The 19,548-nt window shown below is 35.5% G+C and overlaps 1 protein-coding gene across 8 annotated transcripts in view; it reads right to left on the minus strand.

Annotated features, from left to right (window-relative positions):
* The window catches only part of RAF1 (Raf-1 proto-oncogene, serine/threonine kinase), an 80,861-nt gene that overhangs the window by 4,377 nt on the left and 56,936 nt on the right, over nucleotides 1-19,548 (minus strand). For 5 of the 8 annotated variants that reach the window (XM_074836633.1, XM_074836636.1, XM_074836634.1 and 2 more), the window contains 12 exons: nucleotides 18,881-18,983; nucleotides 17,218-17,375; nucleotides 16,189-16,287; nucleotides 14,571-14,724; nucleotides 12,986-13,045; nucleotides 11,151-11,178; nucleotides 10,932-11,059; nucleotides 9,780-9,897; nucleotides 5,809-5,893; nucleotides 4,703-4,879; nucleotides 3,624-3,670; nucleotides 2,043-2,161 (listed from right to left, as the gene is read on the minus strand). In XM_074836633.1, the coding sequence (XP_074692734.1) occupies nucleotides 2,043-2,161; nucleotides 3,624-3,670; nucleotides 4,703-4,879; nucleotides 5,809-5,893; nucleotides 9,780-9,897; nucleotides 10,932-11,059; nucleotides 11,151-11,178; nucleotides 12,986-13,045; nucleotides 14,571-14,724; nucleotides 16,189-16,287; nucleotides 17,218-17,375; nucleotides 18,881-18,983 (1,276 nt within the window). The remainder of the gene's footprint in view (nucleotides 1-2,042; nucleotides 2,162-3,623; nucleotides 3,671-4,702; nucleotides 4,880-5,808; nucleotides 5,894-9,779; nucleotides 9,898-10,931; nucleotides 11,060-11,150; nucleotides 11,179-12,985; nucleotides 13,046-14,570; nucleotides 14,725-16,188; nucleotides 16,288-17,217; nucleotides 17,376-18,880; nucleotides 18,984-19,548) is intronic. The other 3 variants (XM_074836639.1, XM_074836635.1, XM_074836640.1) reach the window with 3 other exon arrangements.

Consider the following 19,548-nt stretch of genomic DNA (forward strand, 5'->3'; position numbering starts at 1 on the left):
GAATTTTACCATTAGAAATATTATTAGAATTTGTAATGTTTATTGACTTTTGTTATATCTTACATACAACTGAGTCTGAGTCTCTCACTGTCAGTTCTTAAACAGGTATCAATGTTAAAGGGGAAAAATATGAAATTTTAATACAGATTTAATATCTTTAAAATTGATACCAAAACTTTTACAGGAAATGTGAAAGCCAAATACGAAATAGCATATATTGAACATCAGGGAAGAAATGCAAGAGCATTCTCCCATCTTTGCAAAACAAAACTAAACTATGAAGCTAAGGAAACAACGTTGAATGATATAATAAAACAAGATATAAAGCATCGAAGTATCTTTTCTGTTGACTAAGAGTTTTTTTCCCCTAAAGAAGTCCCTCAGAATTACTGAGCAAAGTACTAGTTAAAGTACAACAGTAAAAACCCAGTAAGAGATTATATCAACTTTCAAGGAAACAGAATCAGCCTCCCCTTCTATGTAATGACAAGTCAGCAAAGATGGTCTATAAATGATTAAAATGAAAAAAAACCTGCAAAGAGCAAAAATGCACAGGTTTTTTCCCCAAGATCTGTATCATGTATATAAGCATACCATTAGGTACGTTAGTTTTAAATCCTATAATGGAAAGCAGTAAAAAGCACTGGCTTTTTGTATTTATTTTTTCCCCAAGAAAAATCTGTTTCTGTTTTTGTAACTTTGTTTCAGGTGATTTGTGTATTCTATGGGTCACAAACAAATCTTGGCCAAGCATCCTGATGTTCTCAGAGAACACTTCCCTGACTTTTCTCAAAATACAAGTATTTAAGTAACAATGAAGGCTGCAAGCCTAGTAATAATAATTTTTAAAAAGGAAAACCTGTTTCAAACAACACCTGCAGCTCAGTGCTAAATACTGAAAGATTTAAAATGTACTAATACAGTGTTCAGCAAGTCCTTTTTATTTGGTTACACTTCCCTGAAGTACATGTCACAAATGTTGCTGTGTGCCCTATGCTGAGAGCTAGAAAATATTGCTGATCAGTCTACATGCTGAATTTAAGTGAAACTTCAACAAAATATGAGTGCTAAATAAGACATTCTCGCATAATGTTAATGATGCTTTTTAGCCTGGTAACAGGCAGTGTTCCACTTTTTCCATTTACTTTATTGAAGTCCTACATTTGAAAAGTTACTAAATAGATTTTCTCCAGGTGTTTTTTGGGAAGGAACTTTGTGGAACTGCCTTTTCAGTTCCAGCAAAAGTTTAACATAAACACAATTGTTGGGAATGTCCTCTCAGACAAGGACTCTGTAGTACTGCTTGCAAAAGAAACTCATAAACTTTCCAGTAGAAGGAGAACTTCTGTACCTAAACTGACACTCATCTGCAGCTGCCCCCAAGCCTACAGCAACTCTCTGGTGCAGGGTCAGGAGCAGCAGTGGGCTGCACAGCAGTATCTTGGTACATATGAAACATCCTACCACAGTAAAGATGAACTGTGCTCATTCCACACTTCAGGAAGCACTCCCTATCCTTTCCCCCATCCCTGCCAAAGCTGCCAAACGTGCCAACAGCCAAGCGTGTGCGAGAAGAGATGTTGCCAAGTCCCAAGCAGGGAGCAGGGGAAGAGGCCACGGTGAGGAACCTAAAAACAGGGTCTCACCAATCCCACAAAGCCACCACTAAGCAGATTAAAGCCTGCTCTCCAGCGAGACAAGCCTGTTTGGGGAAAGGCAGGATTACAGCAGGAGAAAGGCTCTCTTCTCCCCTTGGAATAGCTCCTTGCAGACGGCCCCGTCTCTGCCCTCAGTATTGAAAGTAACTTCAAAAACCAAAAGGAGAATCCTTAGGTGAATGGTGTCTACACTGGACAACTAAGCACTCCAGCACTTCATTCTCCAACTTTAACTTGTCCTACAACTGGAATAAAAGTCTACAGAGTACTGACAGCATATGTTGATTCATTTAGATTTAAAAGTTTTAAAATAGTGCTCAACTGACAAAACATATTAACAGAATGAAAGACAGCTATTTAAAAGCAGTGAAATGTTTTGCTCACCATCCACAAGATTGAACCAGTAGGCTGTTCCACCTGTTGAGATCCACTCCACCTTGATTTTACAGTTGCCAGACCAAAGTCTCCTATTTTCACTGTGAGGCCTTCATGAAGAAATATATCTAAACATTTGTTAAAGAAATTCTGTAGAAAACCTGAGTAAACAACTGAATTTTGTGACATGATTACAAAGTGCCTGGTTAGGTTATCACAAATGCAAGCCAACTATCCAAGAATACTGCTGATTGTATTTTTAAACCTGCTACAAGTTCTATCTTAAACAGAGGAAAAGTAATTTTATGGCATCCATATTTACAGAGTTAACATTTTAAGATTAAACCAGACCAGACGTTTCAGCATTATTTGTACATTTATCTTTATGGTGAGTTAGGATAGAAATCAACTGTGTTAATTAACATCAATGACTGCAGGTACTTAAATAGACACATAGGAAAATAACACAAGTCATCACAACTCAAAAAAGAAAAAACAATTACAAGTAGAAACAAATATCAAAATAAGTATCTATTTACATAAAGCTCTCTGACAGATCTCCTGAGATTTAACTATGATTAAACTATTTCAACTGTAAATAAACACGTCTGTACCATTTGTAATCTACCTACTTAATAGATTTGTCTGTTAAGATTGATTGCACCTTCTTTGTTGGGGTTATTTTAAGAAGATACAATTTTACAATTTCATTTAAGAATGTTCAAGATGATGATTCAGAATATAAACATGACAGAGTCCCAGTTCTCACTGCCGTGTCAGAAGAGATAATTTATTTCACAAAAATAGTCATCACTATCAGGAATCACAAACTCCCGACCTCCTATATACCAAAATGATTATTTTTCTGGCTTAACTGAAAATGGGAATCCCCTTACATTATGGAACTACTGAATTTGGCATATTTTTTTATGATGACATTTGCAAAACAGCCTGTTCATATTTTATGAAAGGAAGTTACAATTTATGGTGCTAGCTCAGTGGATGCCCTTCTTGGCAATTTCGAAGCCGGCAATTTCAAAGGCAAAAGCCATCAGTTCACAACATTTTTATTCAATATGCATTACTCGATTTATATTTTTGCAAGAAATATAGTGGTAAAAGGTTGCCTTTTCTTGAGTTTAAAGAAAGATTTTTGGCTTCATTTCTGCCAGTCACGTGAAGGTGTTTCAGATTTATTAAAAATGTATGGGAAACGGTAACAAAACCTCTATGTGCACATATATCAGCATGCACATGCACGCATCTCTCCCATCAAGTTAAGAGTGAAGCTTCTCTCCAATACAGCATTTGGATAACAGAGAATTGCATCAACACCATTTAAGTAAAATAAGACACTTCTGGAGCACAACCATTGCACATCTTTTTCATCTTTATCACAACAGTTTGGTAAGCAAGCACATCCATTCTATGAAAGTCCTTGCTAAAAAGTAACTTCCTCCTCATCAATAGGAATTACTCAGTAGTAGTTATATACATTTGAAACAGCTATTTCAACCCCCCAAAAAGCTCCATATTAACAACAAATCACTCTCACATTAAAGGAAATATGATTAAGTTAGGAAAGGATACTATTGGACTTCATATCTCTGTGGATGATATTCTTTGCATGTAAATAGCTGTGAAAGAAAAAGCAGAAAGTGCCATTATGGAGGCTGTTCACACAAGCTTACCCTTTCCATTTACCGACGGACACTGTGACAGTTTATTACATACTCAACCATTTCACAGACCTCTTGCTTTAGTCAATTTACAGGATGCATCTACTTTGGGAAAAGAGAAATGTAACCAGCACTAGCTGGTAACTGCTGCTTTATGCATTACAGAAAGTGGAAGCAATGCAGTAAATATATCGCAGGAATAGAAAGAGGGGCATCACTGCTATGTAACTATATAGTGCCCTAGAAAACTGGGTGCTGTCCTCATATGCATGAAATTTGTATGCTATGCTAAGGGTTACTTTTTACAAACTGCTTTAATTTGCAGTCACAATAAACACCCCTAGTTTTCTGCGTGTCTGACTGGAAACCTCGGTCCTAATCTACAAAATGGATGAACACTGACAGTGTCAGCCAATGTCAGCATCTTCTGACATAACATGTCATAACATATCATAACATGTCATAACATATCAACGTGTTCTGAAAGAGTAGTGAGGGTCACTCAGCCATCTGGAGAATGCTTCCAAAATATATCTCTGTGTGAGAGTCCTGTAGCTGTAGAACAGGAACAGCCACCCCCCCTCATCTCACAGAAGTACCACAAGTATAAATTAGTGTTTGCCAAACACTGCAATGTCATAGTAACACAGAGAAGGAAAAAAAAGTTAATTCTATGTTTAGAATAGGATCTTATCTAGTGCATTACAGTAAGACCTCAAGCTACAAAGGAAGATAAAATACAGAAAAGCTGACTGTTAAGTGACTAACAGTCTAACATGAACTAAGGCAAGAATCCATGGGGGAAAAAGTACTAAAGGAAAGTAAGAATGCATACAATAGTGCTGAATCAAGGCTGCACAAAATCTTTACTTGGCATACCATTTGACCCATTACTATTTTAGCAATATAACTCCATTATTAGGGTCTGGGGAAGAGAAGGGAAACACCATTCCAAGAACAAAAATAGCCAGCATTGTTTATCCTACTCACTCCATTCCCTGTGCTGTCTGCCGAGCAATATCAATGAGCTGGAACATTTGGAACTTGGTCTCTTGAACATGCAGGTGTTTATACAGGCTGCTTCCTTCACACCACTGTGTAACAATGGCCAGATTATCTTTAGTCATGTAGCCCATAAAGAGCAAAATATTAACATGCCGAGTCTTCCTAACAAAAAGTAGCAGAAAGAGATATTAGCATCTTTATGAAAAACGTTTTCAAATTCTTTTAAAAATGCATTCCCGACTGGAGGAACATATTTCAGCTTTTGCGTCTAAAACCACGAGTTTCCTGCAAAATTTTTGCTAGGTGGACGTGTAAAGTTTGTTTTTAAAAATCATATGCCACAGTTGCCAATTCACAATTTTTAAATACAAACTGATTATCTTCTGCTTTTTAGTTAAAATACTTCCTTTTAGTCCAAGGAAGTTATTTAAAATTAACCTTTACAAAAAAGATGTCATGAAAACTCAAGGGTTTTGAAATTAGTAACCAACATTCACACTTGCAAAGTGGTATTAGAAAAAGTTATTGGAATAACAGAAGTCACCCTGAAAGCTGTGAAAAAGTGACAACTTTAGATAGAAGACTGAATCCCAATCGGAAACTAAAGGGTCATTATAAACTGTGAAGGAATTAACAGATGAGAAGATAGTTCTTAAATACTTTAACTGGTTCAGTTTCAGGATTAACATCACAGTTGATTGGACACTACAAAGCAGAACAGCTATGTAGATCAGAGTATACATTAAAAGAAAAAAAAAAAAGGAATTATGCTGCAATTTTAAGAGATACAGTTCAAGTATGACAAATGTGACCTGAACAATTATGGATGTTAGTATTAATTATTTGAAAAGACAACTTTCAGAAACAGTGAAGAACCATTGAAATACTGCGAATTATGACTGCTGTCTCACAGTCCCACAACAATATTCAGAATTATCACTATATGCTCTCTTTTTTATTCTTCTTCCCTGGCGATCTGCTTTTTGTACCTATCAAACATAGAATATGGGGCAAGACGGCTTAAAAGAGGGGTAATAGTCAAATACAGTGCCCTAGAATAACAGAATTTTGCAATGAACCTACCAACTCACCTTAATACAGCCACTTCATTTCTGAAAGCCTGAAACTGTTCTGGTGTTGGATCTACAACCTTTAGTATCTTCACTGCTACATCCCCTGAAAATACATTTACCACAGAAGTTACTAAAAACACAGCTTTTTTTTTCTCCCCCCCCAAGTAACATTAATATATAGTTAAAATTGTTAATGTGTGCATAGGACACCTCTACTAATTTGTACATAGGTCAAGATTTTCCTGTAGACATATAAATTTCCATAGTAACAAGCAATTGACCTGAATTTCAGTCTAATGGAAAAAGTCATTAATTGTTCACATGCTTCCCTTCTATTTTTTAACAGCTATGGCTGGCTAGAACTACACATATGCTTTCTCCAGGATATGAAGCTACTAAAATCTCAAATAGTTGTTGAAAAGGAAGGTATTCCAGTGTAAGTGCATTCCCAGCACACTATTTCAAGTACAGTCACATCAGAGTCTCTTGGCTTCCAAACAGTATCCAAAGTTTCATCACTTTCTGTTTTCTATCCAGCTTTAGCCCACATATATGTATTTGTATTTTTAATTAATTAAATTTATATACTGAAGTTTTTACATCTATAAAAACGATATATATGTATATACATACACATCTTTTTTAATCTAAACTTTATTTTAAAAAAACCTTTCTAGATTTAAATACTGCTAATTTCAGGAATGGTAGGGATAAATCTTCTATCCAGGAACAGCAGAAAAATCATGAACAATATAACTGATTTTAGTATTTCACTAACAAGCCTGGGGAATATCTTACTGTTCTTTAAGCTGATACATTATAAAATTTTACTTAAAAGTTTTGTTTGACTTGCTTTCAGTATCAGTGCTTGCTTTAAATTTCAGTATCTGTAAAAGGGTAATACAGAGAAGAATGTATGATGATTCAGTGCTATCTGTTTGGAGACTGTTTCCAGAGAATGAAGTTGTAAAAACTTCTACAGAGTGTACATCCAGAAAACAGCAGAATGGAACTGATTCAAAAAAGGTACAATAGTGGAAAGAAGCCGACTGTTCGAACAAAAGTAAAAGCACTAACAGCAAGACCCACCAATTCCTCAGTGAAAGAAGTAAGCATCACATTCATTTTAACTACAGATGGACAGCATTTCAGAATTCAAGAGGGGGATAAACTTGCCTTGACTCTGTCACAGGAAGATAAAAGCAGCTTAAGAAACTGAAACTTCAATGTTAGTCCACATACAGTACAAAGATTTGAGAGGTGCTATACTCACAAACATAGGATTATCCCATACTTTAAAGGCTGCTGCCACTTAAGCATTACAGAATTATCACCTACATTAAAAATCTCCCTAAAGCGACAGATTCTCTGCTACCACAACTAGTTTTCTTCTTCTTAATATGTTCTCTTCAAAGATATATGCGAAGAATATGTTAGCATGTCTCTAGAATATAATGATCAACTGAATACATCAGGAATACTAACCACTGAATTAAAAAAAAATATTGCCAAAGTATGAGAAGGATATGCAAACTGATACTAGAAAGTTTCAGAGTACCCTCAGTGAAGTGCAGTATCTTCCACTGTAGTTACCAGTTGCTTAATTTGCTGTATAATTTGAAGTCAGAAAGATGCACAAATACCGAACACATTATTATATACTTATATCTTCTTCCTTTAACTTCAGTAAATGCAATATACTTCCTATTTCATCCTCTAGCATCTTCATAAAGAGAACCACCTCGCACTGGCAATACGCATTATCTTTTGTAACTTACAGATCTCTCCACTTACAGACCAGAACAGGAGAACGTAACTGATAGACTGCACTTTCATATGACTACCAAAACCACAGGCTCTGAAGTAGCCAGTTTCCTACTGCAACTCTTGCTGATGTACAATGCAAGGCCAGTAGGTGGTCTACCAATACTTGAAGTATATTGCTATGTGCTATGCCCAGACAAGGCAAGGATGCAGCATCCACTGATTACAGACCAAGTGTTTTCAGATTGTTTTTCAATACATTCTCCATTATGATCCTTGTTCCACGGATGAAGACATGTTTTTAACCTTACACTGTTCTTACTGAATCAGGTGCCACACTTTTTTTAGGCTTGATGGCACTTCCCAAGCAGTTTTCTCTACAGAAACAAATACACAATAACACTTGTTTTGTTTAGCAGCAATCTGAAGACAAATGAGCTTCCGCCACCCCCCAACCACCAAAACCCTAGAACTGATTACCAGGGTCAAAGGGGAAATGTGAGTGTTTATGATAGGTAGTCTTCCAACCCATTTAAACTGCCTTGGTTCTCTTTCCGCCTTTTAAATTTAGAAGCATGCTACAGGACACTACAGGATCCAAATGGGGTCTGTAACAGAAGTGGTGCAAATATGAAAATTAGTACTTAACCATCAGAACAATCTGGAAAAATATGGAAGTGCAAGATACCTGTTCAATGAGACACGCACTCCTCAGAGCAAGACTGTCCTTGACACTTCATTTTTATTTTGGAAGACTAAGTCGGGGAAGATTATTGGAAATCTAATTCGGTTTGCATATAGCTGTACACAACCTTCCACAGGTGCTCTCCAAAGGTTCATCGCAAACAGCCCTTCATAGTTGGGCATATTAAGAAACCCAACACGTCTACTTTACTCTAGAATTTCTACTTAAGTTTGCAGCAATCTCACCACTTCAATTAATTTCATTTAGCCTCACCAAGGGATTTTTATTTCTGTATTTGTACTATTAGAATAGCTTACTACGAAAAAGTCTGCAGTTTCACTAATTTGCACAATGAACACCCAGTTTCTTCAATTCTAAACAGAAAAGACTTGCAAGAAATATAAACCTGGGAATCTTTTAAGACCACACCACAAATGATGGTTACAAAAAAAATAACTGGTAATTTAACTTCAACTTTCCTGAGAAATCAGGAAAACTAGAAACAGTTACCACAAGTAAGATATTGAATCTTTCCCATACTGAGTTAGGAGACAGCTATACAGCCATCTTGTGCACACAACTGAGGGGTCTTTCTAAATACTAGTTCCATGCATTTCCTATTTAACACACCAAAGTTCTTGATACATAGAGTTGCAAATGTTTTAGTAAAACAAATATTAACAAGAAATTCTCATTTATGACCTTGATTAGTAAAATCTCACTTAACCTAGTTTTCTTCTTGACTTCTGTGTTTCGTTTCACTTATATAATAAAATCAGTTTAACTGTTCAAGAATGTTACCTTTAGCATAAGAGTAGGCCTTCCGTTGATGTTGACAATATTTGGGCTTTAAGACATGCAAGTACTTATTCTTTAAAAATAGAGGGTGGAAGATAAGTTTCCAGATTTTTCTTGGTCATCTTATTTTATGACAATAATGCTATTTAAATTAGGGCCTGGAGACGTTTGTGTGTATTTCTTTAAATCACAAGCATGAATTTGAGAACTAATTCTGTAGTTCTGCAGTGTGCCTCTTTTCAAAGTATTCTAGATAACTTTATATCATAAACTCTCACATCAACCATTTTCTTCCTTAGAAAAACTCCACAGTAAAAGCAATTTATGCTTATTTCCTTTCCCTGCCACCTTGAATATAAGTATGCTAATTAAACCACAGCACTATGTAAAAAAAGGTAAATATAATTTAACATCAGGCTGTGAAATTTCCCCACTAATTCAATCCTGCTAATGGAAAGAAAAATCTTTTCACAAAACAAGCTGTGCAGAACATGGTAATAAAGAAAACTATGTTGGCTCCAAAATAGTGAACATGTAGATGGCAGTTGTGAGATTCAGGTTTTGATGTCTGTTCTTTGCCTTAATTTCCCCACTGCTAATATTAGGAAACTAGTATTTCTCAACTAGTAGCTTTGGTGGTAGATAAGCAAACAGCACCATTAAAACAATTTTACCTTTTTCTGGATTGCTGCCCTACCATATCAACATTTGGAGAAGACAGTAACACCTGTCAAGAACTTACCATGCCATTTGCCTTTGTAAACTGTTCCAAAAGAACCTGACCCTATTCTGGTAGAAAGCATGACTTCACTTGCTTCTATTTCCCAGTAATAACTGGAATCTCTCTGTCCACGAGGCCTCTGGAACAAAAATTGACACGGCTTTTACTCTAAGTATTCAATCAAATATATTATTTATACACACGAAGAATGAAACAACTTCCTTCATACAAGTTTAAGATGCATTGAAATCCTGAGGGTTTTGTCCTGCAGTTTGGACTTCTGTTTTTCTCCTCAATTTGTGAGGGGTGGTGGGTTTGTTTACCAAAAAAAAAAAAAGACAAAACATTTTCTTGGATGGCTTGAACTGCTTAAGAAGCTATCATTAGCATAAGCACTAGAAACTTAAATCCCGATCTCAGATCTTAAGATGTTTTATAATCAACTATTTAAAGAGTTCTGAAATACTGACTCTTTCAGAATTACAATACTAAAATTCAGGAACTCATTTACATATTGAAAAGGAATAAACCAAAAAGATGAGAGCCGAATTCTCAAACATCTAAAAGATTAACAACTGTGAGTCCCACTAAGCAACTGTACTTTAATTTTTAAATCTTATAAGCCTTCAAAAAATTTGAGATACTATTCATTATTATTCTAACTTTTCTTTCTCTCCCCCCACCGCTAAGTTTAAATCAAGTCTTTGAGGAAACACTTGCATTTTGTTAAATCTATTTTTCCCTGAGACATTTTGACTAACTTTACTATGAAAATGATGGCATTATCAATATCCACTTTCTATGGAAGCTACAGGTCAAATAGTGATAATAAGGTTAACTTTAAACATATTAAAAAAGAATAAAAAAGATGCAGCCCCTAAAGATTTAGAAAAGTAATCCTCGAATCTGTACTGAAAAATAATTTCACGATACTGTCTGAAATTAATTTTCAATCCAGAACACTTTGTTCTGGGTATTTATAATGCAAGGAAATAGAGCCATCTTTCCCAAGTTAGTTAAAATTATATCGCTATTATATACACACAGTGCAGAACAATCCAAGATTACCAGCAGCTTTTATTGCCTTTTAAGTACAGATATTTACCCCAACACATCACCACTCCCAGCCTAGTTTAACATATTAAATAAAAATTAAAATATTACCATACTTACAATTTTGGTTTTTTCTTGTGTATTAGATCCAGGGGCTCTCTCTCTTTGGGCTGGGACTGGGGTTTTGGGCTGAGACCAGCCAGTTGGGCTCATATTGTTAGGACTTCCAGACAGAGCAGAGGGTGAGGCTTAAATATAAAAACAGAAGAAAAACTATTTATGAATCAGAAAATAAACACAAAATAATATTATAAGTTATTTTATTTTTTGAAACCATACCTGATTCACTATGGCTTCGAATTGCATCCTAAAACAGAGAAGACACATAATAAAGTTAATGAATGTATGAGAACATACAAAGGAACAAGCAGGAATAGTGTTGAAATAGTTCCTGACATTTTTGGTCAAGTGCTATACAGTATTGACCAACACCCTCCAAAAGATGACAGCTTGGTTATTTTCTAGTTACAAGAATCCTATATGCTAAAAAACATGCAATTTGTGAATTCTTACAAAACATAAAAAAATATTCACAGCATATTAAAAGGTATTACTAACAAAACAAGAAAGGAAAGAGGGGAAAAAAAAAAGACACAGAACAAGAAGAAACACCATAAATACTGTCTGCATTCCCACCACTGGATTTTTGTACATGCTTGTATTTCAGATGTGAACATAGCTCCTGTGATGGTCCTGTATCTCTAGGGGACAAGTTCTCAAAGAGGTTTTGGGTTATAAGTAGGAAAACTTAAAAGTCCCTAAAATATTCCAAGTCAATACACATTTTGAAATATCTCTACTATACTATTTCAACCCAAAAAAGGCTACATCTAGCGGCCTAATACAAACCCATCTGATTTTCAAAACATTTTCCCACAGATTAAAGTTTGGCGATATTTGAAAAGCATGTTCTCACACAGTTCACTAGTTGGTACAGTGCGACAACTCTCACCTCATGCCACAGGCACGTTACAACACAATTCTACAGCCATGCACAAGATAAACTAAGCTCTGACAAACATGACTTTACAACTTTTCTCACCTTCTATGTATTATCCCAAAGTACATACAGGAAAGGTAAAATATCCAGGTACTGTATAAGTACAAAGCAAGAACATGCACTACAGAAATGTTAAATACTGTCAAAGTTAATAGAAGTCAATTCAAACTTTCTAACCAATTAGTAGAATAATAAATGTAAGATTTCATAGGAGGACGGAACAAGCCTACATTCCACCATACAGTTTTCAAATTAACTTAGATTATCCTTATTAAAGATTCATTTATGAAATACATGATTTTAGCTAGTTAGTTGCATTCTCCCAGGCTTGACTCTATATACAGTATTCCTGCAGAGTACCTCTATGCCTGAGTGGATTAAAATCTGCATGAACTACCAATGAAGAACTCTCGCAAGTTACTACTTTTGTCCATTTTGAGGACAACAAAAATCTTTAAGAACCTGAATTAATAACAAGTGATGGTTTTTGTACATCAGCATGAGAATGTAACTGCTTTCAAGTAAGCTGGCAAAGGATAACTAATTTAAATTGTTCTCATACTTAAGTATACATAATTTTTATTTAAGAAAAAAGAATTTTTGAACTTCCACCGATGTGAATATTTTCTTTTTGCTTATGAATCCTACAGCAAATGAACCAAAACCAGTGTTCTTAGAGTTGTTCTTACAACACAAATAACACCATACACAGAGCTGTAATCTGTCAACCTCACTTTGATGTGAAATAAAAATAGTACATCATGTTCTCATACAGTTATATTCAGTTTTCAGGGGAAAAAGCCACATAATAGATGTGTTTGTGAAGGCTTTGCTTTAAAAACTGTGTGACCGAATGCATCTCTAATCCAAGCATATTCAAATTCACACCCAATTTCACAGTAGTATGGATTCATCCAGCTAAACGAAGAATGAAGCTCTTCTATCAATTCGCCTCTTCCAGTTAGCATCCTCAATATTTAAATATAAACATGCTATAAAGATTTTCATCAAATCAACTCGAGATTAAACATTTCATGTGGACACTGCCATGGCTTACAAGTTATAGCAATCCTGTTAATCACAAGAAAACAAAAGGCACCAAGAAAATACCTACTCTTCCCCTCAAACAAAATCGTCTGCACCAGGAACTGGGAGAAGCATTCAGGCTGTTATTCTAGGCCAACATGGTAAGAGATAAAAGAAAAGAACAGAGGAAGTATAAAAAAAAATTTAAAAAATTAAATGTTAGGATAAATGAAAGAAAAAGTAAACCTAATTTTTTTGATATATAATAATTAAGTGCAGTAGAACTTTTAAGTAAGTATTCCTGTTCAAACCTTAAAGTTCACTAGTATCCATCCTTTGGTAAACCACTTTATTAAGGTGGTCTTTCTCATACTAGAAGGTCTCTACTAACCTTTCTCGTGTGTTGGGTTTTTTTTTTAAGCCTTCTGAAAAGCAGCTATTGCCTTTAAGACATGACAATTATTTTTATTCAGTCCCTATGATATTATGAAGAGCCAGAATAGAAAGCACTTCTGTCTTTACTGCTACGCAAAAAGGATAAAGAAAGCAATGTCTCCTTAAAGGCTCATCACACTACTAAATGTGATAATTCACATTCTCTTTCTGGAGTGCTTCATTAATTTTTGTGTCATAAAAGATGGTCATCCAGGCTTCTGAAGCAGTAAAAAAGGCTGTAAGCTTAAGAAAACTGAAGAGAAAGGGAGGGTACCTTTCCCCATAAAGCCCAGCTGACACAAAGCTTCTAACCAAGAAGGCTTCACGGGGCTGCAGTGCACTTTTCTTCAGTTCCATAGGTCCAGAGGGCTTCTCTAGCACATTTCAGAGTCCTCACATTTCACAGAAGTCTGTAAACTACTAGTTGACAGTGGAAGTAAACTCAGCCGTCAAAGGCTTTTGCTTGGACTGAAGAGTTTTTAAACTATTCCAGAGCAAAAACCCAACAAACAGTGCTTTTTCTGAAGTCCTACAGTTCAGCACTTTACTTCTGCAAGCCTTTCTTGCACCCTTATTTTGTTAAGATTATCACAAAACAAAACCAAAAAACCCCCAAACACTTTAGGCCTGACTTCAAAGAGTCGTCTCTCACTACTGTCAGTCTAAAGTAGGAAAAAAAAAAAAAGTGCTTGAAACCAAGTAAGAGCAGGAATATTCTCAGAGACAAATGGCTTTAGCACACAAGCGCAGAATTGCTGTTAATTCTGTACAGGTATAATACAAAACACATTGTCATGAAGCTTTGACTTGAGTATCCCAACTTGGACAACTACATCCAGACTTAGAGTACCTGTAGTCTGATTTAAAATAAACCAGCCTCCCAACAAACCCAGATTTTTAAGTTTGAAAGAACATTTTTAGACATGCCTAATAAGTATTTCTTCAGCAAAACTGAGCTTCTTTTCTTTTCAGACCTGTGAAACTTGATTGTTAAGATCCCCCACATCTTTACAGACACAAAAATCTACCTAGAACTTCAGTAAAGTTGATAAAGACTGCAAGAACGAACTATTAGCTTTCTATGCAAATGTGTCACCTATATTCTCCATCACTCGGCCAACTAAGGCAAACAGTAAGCAAACGACAGAAAGCAAAGAAGAAAAACCAACCAGTGACTACTAGATGGCAAGTCACAATTTTAGTTTAAATTTATGCCATTCCCTCCCTACCAATATTACCTCAATTATCCGGCTGTCTACAGGCATTGTAGTGCTAACCATATGGACATTTGGTGTGGATGTAGATCGCTGTCTTTGGGAAAGAGAGCCCTCAGAGGAAGGGTTTGATGTGTTGAATGTGAAGGCATGAGGTGTAGAATACCTGTGCTGGGAACTGAGAAGGAAAGAGAGAGAAAGGGAAAGTTGTGGTTATTTTTTCCCCTCTAGCAACTGAAAAATACTGTTTAGTATAACCTGTCCAAAAGCAATATACACAGAATTCCAAACAGAGAAAAAGTTGGGACCTACACACTAACTAAACTATTTGGTCAGTTGAATCATTCCCAATTTAACTTAGGAAATAAATTAAAAAAACTTGAAGATCTTGTCAGCTCACTTACTTATCTAGTGTGTTTAATGTAAGTCTGTTTCTGCCATTATAAATTTTGCCACAGTTCACCTTGATCCCCATCAAATCACATTTAATATACTGATAAAATACTGGCTCTGCTGGATTAATTCAGGTCTGTGAAATTTAAACAAACTGTTCATTTCAAGCTTGTTAAATGCATAGCTTAAGAGCTACTTTTACTGCTAAGCCCTGAATTCCTAAAGGTTTGCAAGACTGTTCAATGGTTCACACAGAACAGCCAGCAAGGAAGTCATGAAACCCAACACCAGTTAAAAGGAGGCCAACACTAAAATCCAGTTTAACAAAGAGTTATAAATCACAGCTAAGGTCACTCAAACCTTATTTATCCCAAATCACACAAGTATCTTAACTGAAATTAGCCAGCCTTCACAGAAAACTATCAAATTAATGAGTCATTGTTCAACAACACTGGAAATAAAAGTAAGATGGCAAAGAGAACATAAAAAATTCCTGATGCAGTTCCCACTAAATTAAGTAAATAAATATATAGAACCATTTGCAAGTCAGCTACATGCTCTGTGTCTCATTCCTGAATAGGCCAAGATTTTTCAAAGGGATGTAGAAAAAACAAAAGATGGCCTGCCCTCTTCAGCCTCTAGAATTTCAAGGAAAAAAAATACAGGCATAAATTAGGATTAGAAGACAGGCCCCTTTGAAAGGAAAGCAATTTTTATTCTAGCATTTAAAACTACAGGAACATTCTCTTTAGGTCTCAGAATTTTCTTTAGGAGGAGCGTATTTTTCAGTTTCCACTGTTCTTTCTTTAAACTCTTATCTGTCATCATAACATTAGAAAGTTATTTTAGTTTATGTAAGCAAGTCACGCAAAACAAGTCTCAAACCCTTATATCTATACTACCTGATCAGATAAAACAAAATTAACTCACGAAAATACCAAAGGGAGCCCTGAATTTTCTTAGGCAGAAAAACAAAGGTCTCCAGAAAACCTTTAATACCCTCCCTTAAAATCTTAAGACTAAAAAATTAAAAATATAAAATCCCAAATCAACATTTTGCTTGAATCCAAGAACAAGAAAGTACACTACATGTTATCTATGATGAAGTGGTGTTGCCTTCTTGCACATGTATCCCAACCTTCTATAAGATTGTTCTATATTTGAGGAATTGGGGGTGTTTTGGTTTTTTTGTTTTGTTTTTAAACAACTGTATTTCCCAAAACAGAAATGACAGGAAATACTAGCTTACCTAACAGGTATCCGGGAGACAGACTCCCGCATCCGTCTCATTGTCAAGGGAGGTAGTGCAGGGACACCACTGTCACTGATATTTGAATTTGGGAACAATCTGAAATATCAACAAAAACAATTACAATTTCAACTGCTACACTACCTCCTGTACAATGCTCTTTAAAGCTGAAAATTTAAAGGGCTGTTTCTTTCCCGCATAATTAACTTCATGAACACATTCCTATCTTCAGATAATATTTTTCCTCTGTGTATGGTATGACTGAAAACTATGTCTCCAGACTCCCACAGAAAATTTCCATGTGTTCTTTCTAAGCTTAAGATAAAAATCTTTTTACATCAGACTTCAGATTTTCCTGAAAGGATATTCAACACCAAATTTTTTAAGTTCTGTTAAACCCAGGTAGCACCAAATGGCACAAGTCATCCTACACTCTTAACGACTAGTCAGTGTAAGAATATGCATAACTGTATGACCAAGTTTAGTTACAAAAAATACAATCACTAAGTAGGACACATAAAATCAATTATAGGTTTTAACACTTTTGCATAAAAGGACGACTTCTAACATGATTTTCAATTTTTCTAATCAGTATTAGGAAAGTATTATCAACAGGGTGTCAAAAGCTGTGGTAGCTCTGAACACTCATGCTTCCAACAGCTAAAAACCAACTGAACCACGACCTTTTTTTCTTCTAACAAAAGTGTTATGCGAGAGGAATTACGATTCCTCTGTTGAAACAGAGGGCATTAACTGCCTGGTCATTCAAAAATCTTTGTTTTGCTTGTCCCAGAATATTAAAATTTACAGCAAGAACAAAATGCATTTAATGTAAATGGCCTTCTTCACCTGGGAATAGACAATCATTGCTGGCTGTTTTATGAAATCAATTCACAAGTTCTGTATGTTGATGAAAGTGACTACACTTCCCAACAATACAAATTTATCTCTATGATAAGAGATTAAAAAAAAAAACTATGCTTGTCTGTCAGAGAATTACTGTTGCTATTAAAAAGGAACAGTCCTTACAAGAGTTGTCTGATATTGCTCCAGTCGACACACATGGTTGGAACTTTAGTGCTGCAGTGTTCATGGAATTTATAACCACATGTCTGACACCGAAACCCATTGAGCAGGAACTTCTGGCAGATGTCACAGAAAGCAAGCTTTAGAAATGTCTTCCGAGCCTAGAAAACACATTAAATGATTAATCCAAGCTACTAGCTTCTCTTCATTAGCTGAGATGAACATCTCCAGAGCTTGACATAAATAAATACCATGTTAAAATGTTACCAGTGTCCCCAAAGTGCTACCAAACTTAAAACCACACTTGAGTGTTCTTGCATATATTTCCAGTTTGGTTGCAAACCTGGAAAACTTACAAATATTTAGGGCTTTGTTTACCTGATTATTTTAAAAAGTGTTCTGTCAAATTCGAAAGCACTATTTTGTGCTCGGCAAGGTTACAGAGTTGGGTGGGCCAAGAATTGGGGCTTTTGTTTGTTTCTAGTATCACCAAGGAGGTGAAGGAAGATCAGATTTTAAGAATCACCTCATTATTTTTTTAATTAGACAAAATGCTTGTTGTGTGTTTATGACTAACCAATACCCCTTGCACAAGAAATAAATTCCTTAGTAAGTAAAACAGTTTAAGGAAATTCTACTTTTTTAAATGGCATCTAACAGTTTTTTAAAGCTTCTGAAATACAAAAAAAGATAAAATAAACTAAATGGTTTCTTCCTCTGGAGCATACTGTGGAGGAAGGTTCAAAGTTTGAGCTTCTTCCAGATCTGGAGAAAAATATTAGTTTTCTAGTGACCGACTGCAGACAATTTTATCTGTAGCTTTCTAAAAATGTAAAGTAGAAGCAAAGCTACTTTCAGTTTTTGTAAATCAATCCTAACCTTTCTAATGGATGCAAATGAAAATGCTTTAGTTTTGCCACTTGGCACAATATATTTCTAGGACAAAACAACAAAAAGGCTAGAATATAGGAATAGAGTTCCTCCCCAGGAAGAACAAAATAATACAAGGTAAAACTGTTAGAGCTAGGCATTATCTCTCTGTTAAAAAAAAAAAAAGCTCTACTTATTTGCTCTATACCAAGCAAATAATCCATTTTTGAGAAGGAATTACAAATCTAAAGTCTTTCATCCCCGCAAAAAACACTCTGTCAAATTACAAAGCAGCATTAGCTCACAAAACAATGTCATGACCTTGCAGAATTAACAGCACCCCTGTACAGGCAGTGTAATTAACAACAGTCCAATAATGCTGCCAAACTTATTCAGCCCTTTTTGACTGATGAGCCAGAGACTGAAGACACAGGTTATCTCCTAGTTCTGGACTTTAAAGACATGGTATGTTAATATGACAGTTACTGAAATATATGTTTATATAAAATAAAAATGGCAATCATCAGACCTTTGAAGAATATGTGTAATGTGAGCTTTTAAAGCCTCTTGACACTTGGGAATCACTAAACGTAGACAGAAATCTGGCATTTCATTGCGAATTGATATTTAGCCAATCTAATTTGTAGGGAGTAGGGGTGAAGAATCAAATCACCACTTCTGAAATCCCCCTGTGTTTGGAAAGCCAAAAGGGACATAGTTCCTAAACCATTCTTTGACTGAATATGTGGTTCAATTGATACAATTTACATCAAAATACAGAAGACGAAAAGCTTACAAAATTGTGTGTAGTGAGTGGAACATGATCAAGAAAGTCCACTTGCAGTTCCTCTCCAATCAAGGAGGCAGCATCTGTATTCCAATCCAAACGCACTTTTTTTCTGGAAGAAAGAAAATGGGGACAACAAATTACTTAGGAGATAAGAAGTCTGGCCTAATGAATGATCTATGTTTTGTGAGTTTTCTTGAGAAAACTGAAAACAAATACAAAAAAGCGTGGCTAACCTCTTACAGTGAGCTATATTTCAGTGTCTTTCACTTAAAAAATTAGAAGCAACTTTGAAAACACAGCAATTCACCTTCTTCTGTTTATTTTATAACGTGTGAGTCATTTACATATAAAGATTATTTTAAATAAGACACCTAGAAGCTGCAATAGAGTCAAAGAAATACCCTTATAAACAAAACATAAGAAATTATGAATGGCAGACTTAGTGACATGAAAGCTGTATTATGTGCTTCAGCACTAAAGTTACTGGTGACCCCAGAATGGACTCAGTTACATAGAGATGTAAACCCACAAATGACTGCCTCATGATTGAGGCTTAAAAGAGCATTAAGCCCAAGCCTTACGAGGTGTGAAGTTAAATGTATTAACTCCATGAGATACCTTCACTCCCTCAGCTTGTAAAAGAATCATTTGGTATTTAATAGCAGCATCCCCGG

The sequence above is a fragment of the Strix aluco genome, chromosome 11 (assembly GCF_031877795.1).
Source record: "Strix aluco isolate bStrAlu1 chromosome 11, bStrAlu1.hap1, whole genome shotgun sequence".
Classification (NCBI taxonomy): Eukaryota; Metazoa; Chordata; class Aves; order Strigiformes; family Strigidae; genus Strix; species Strix aluco.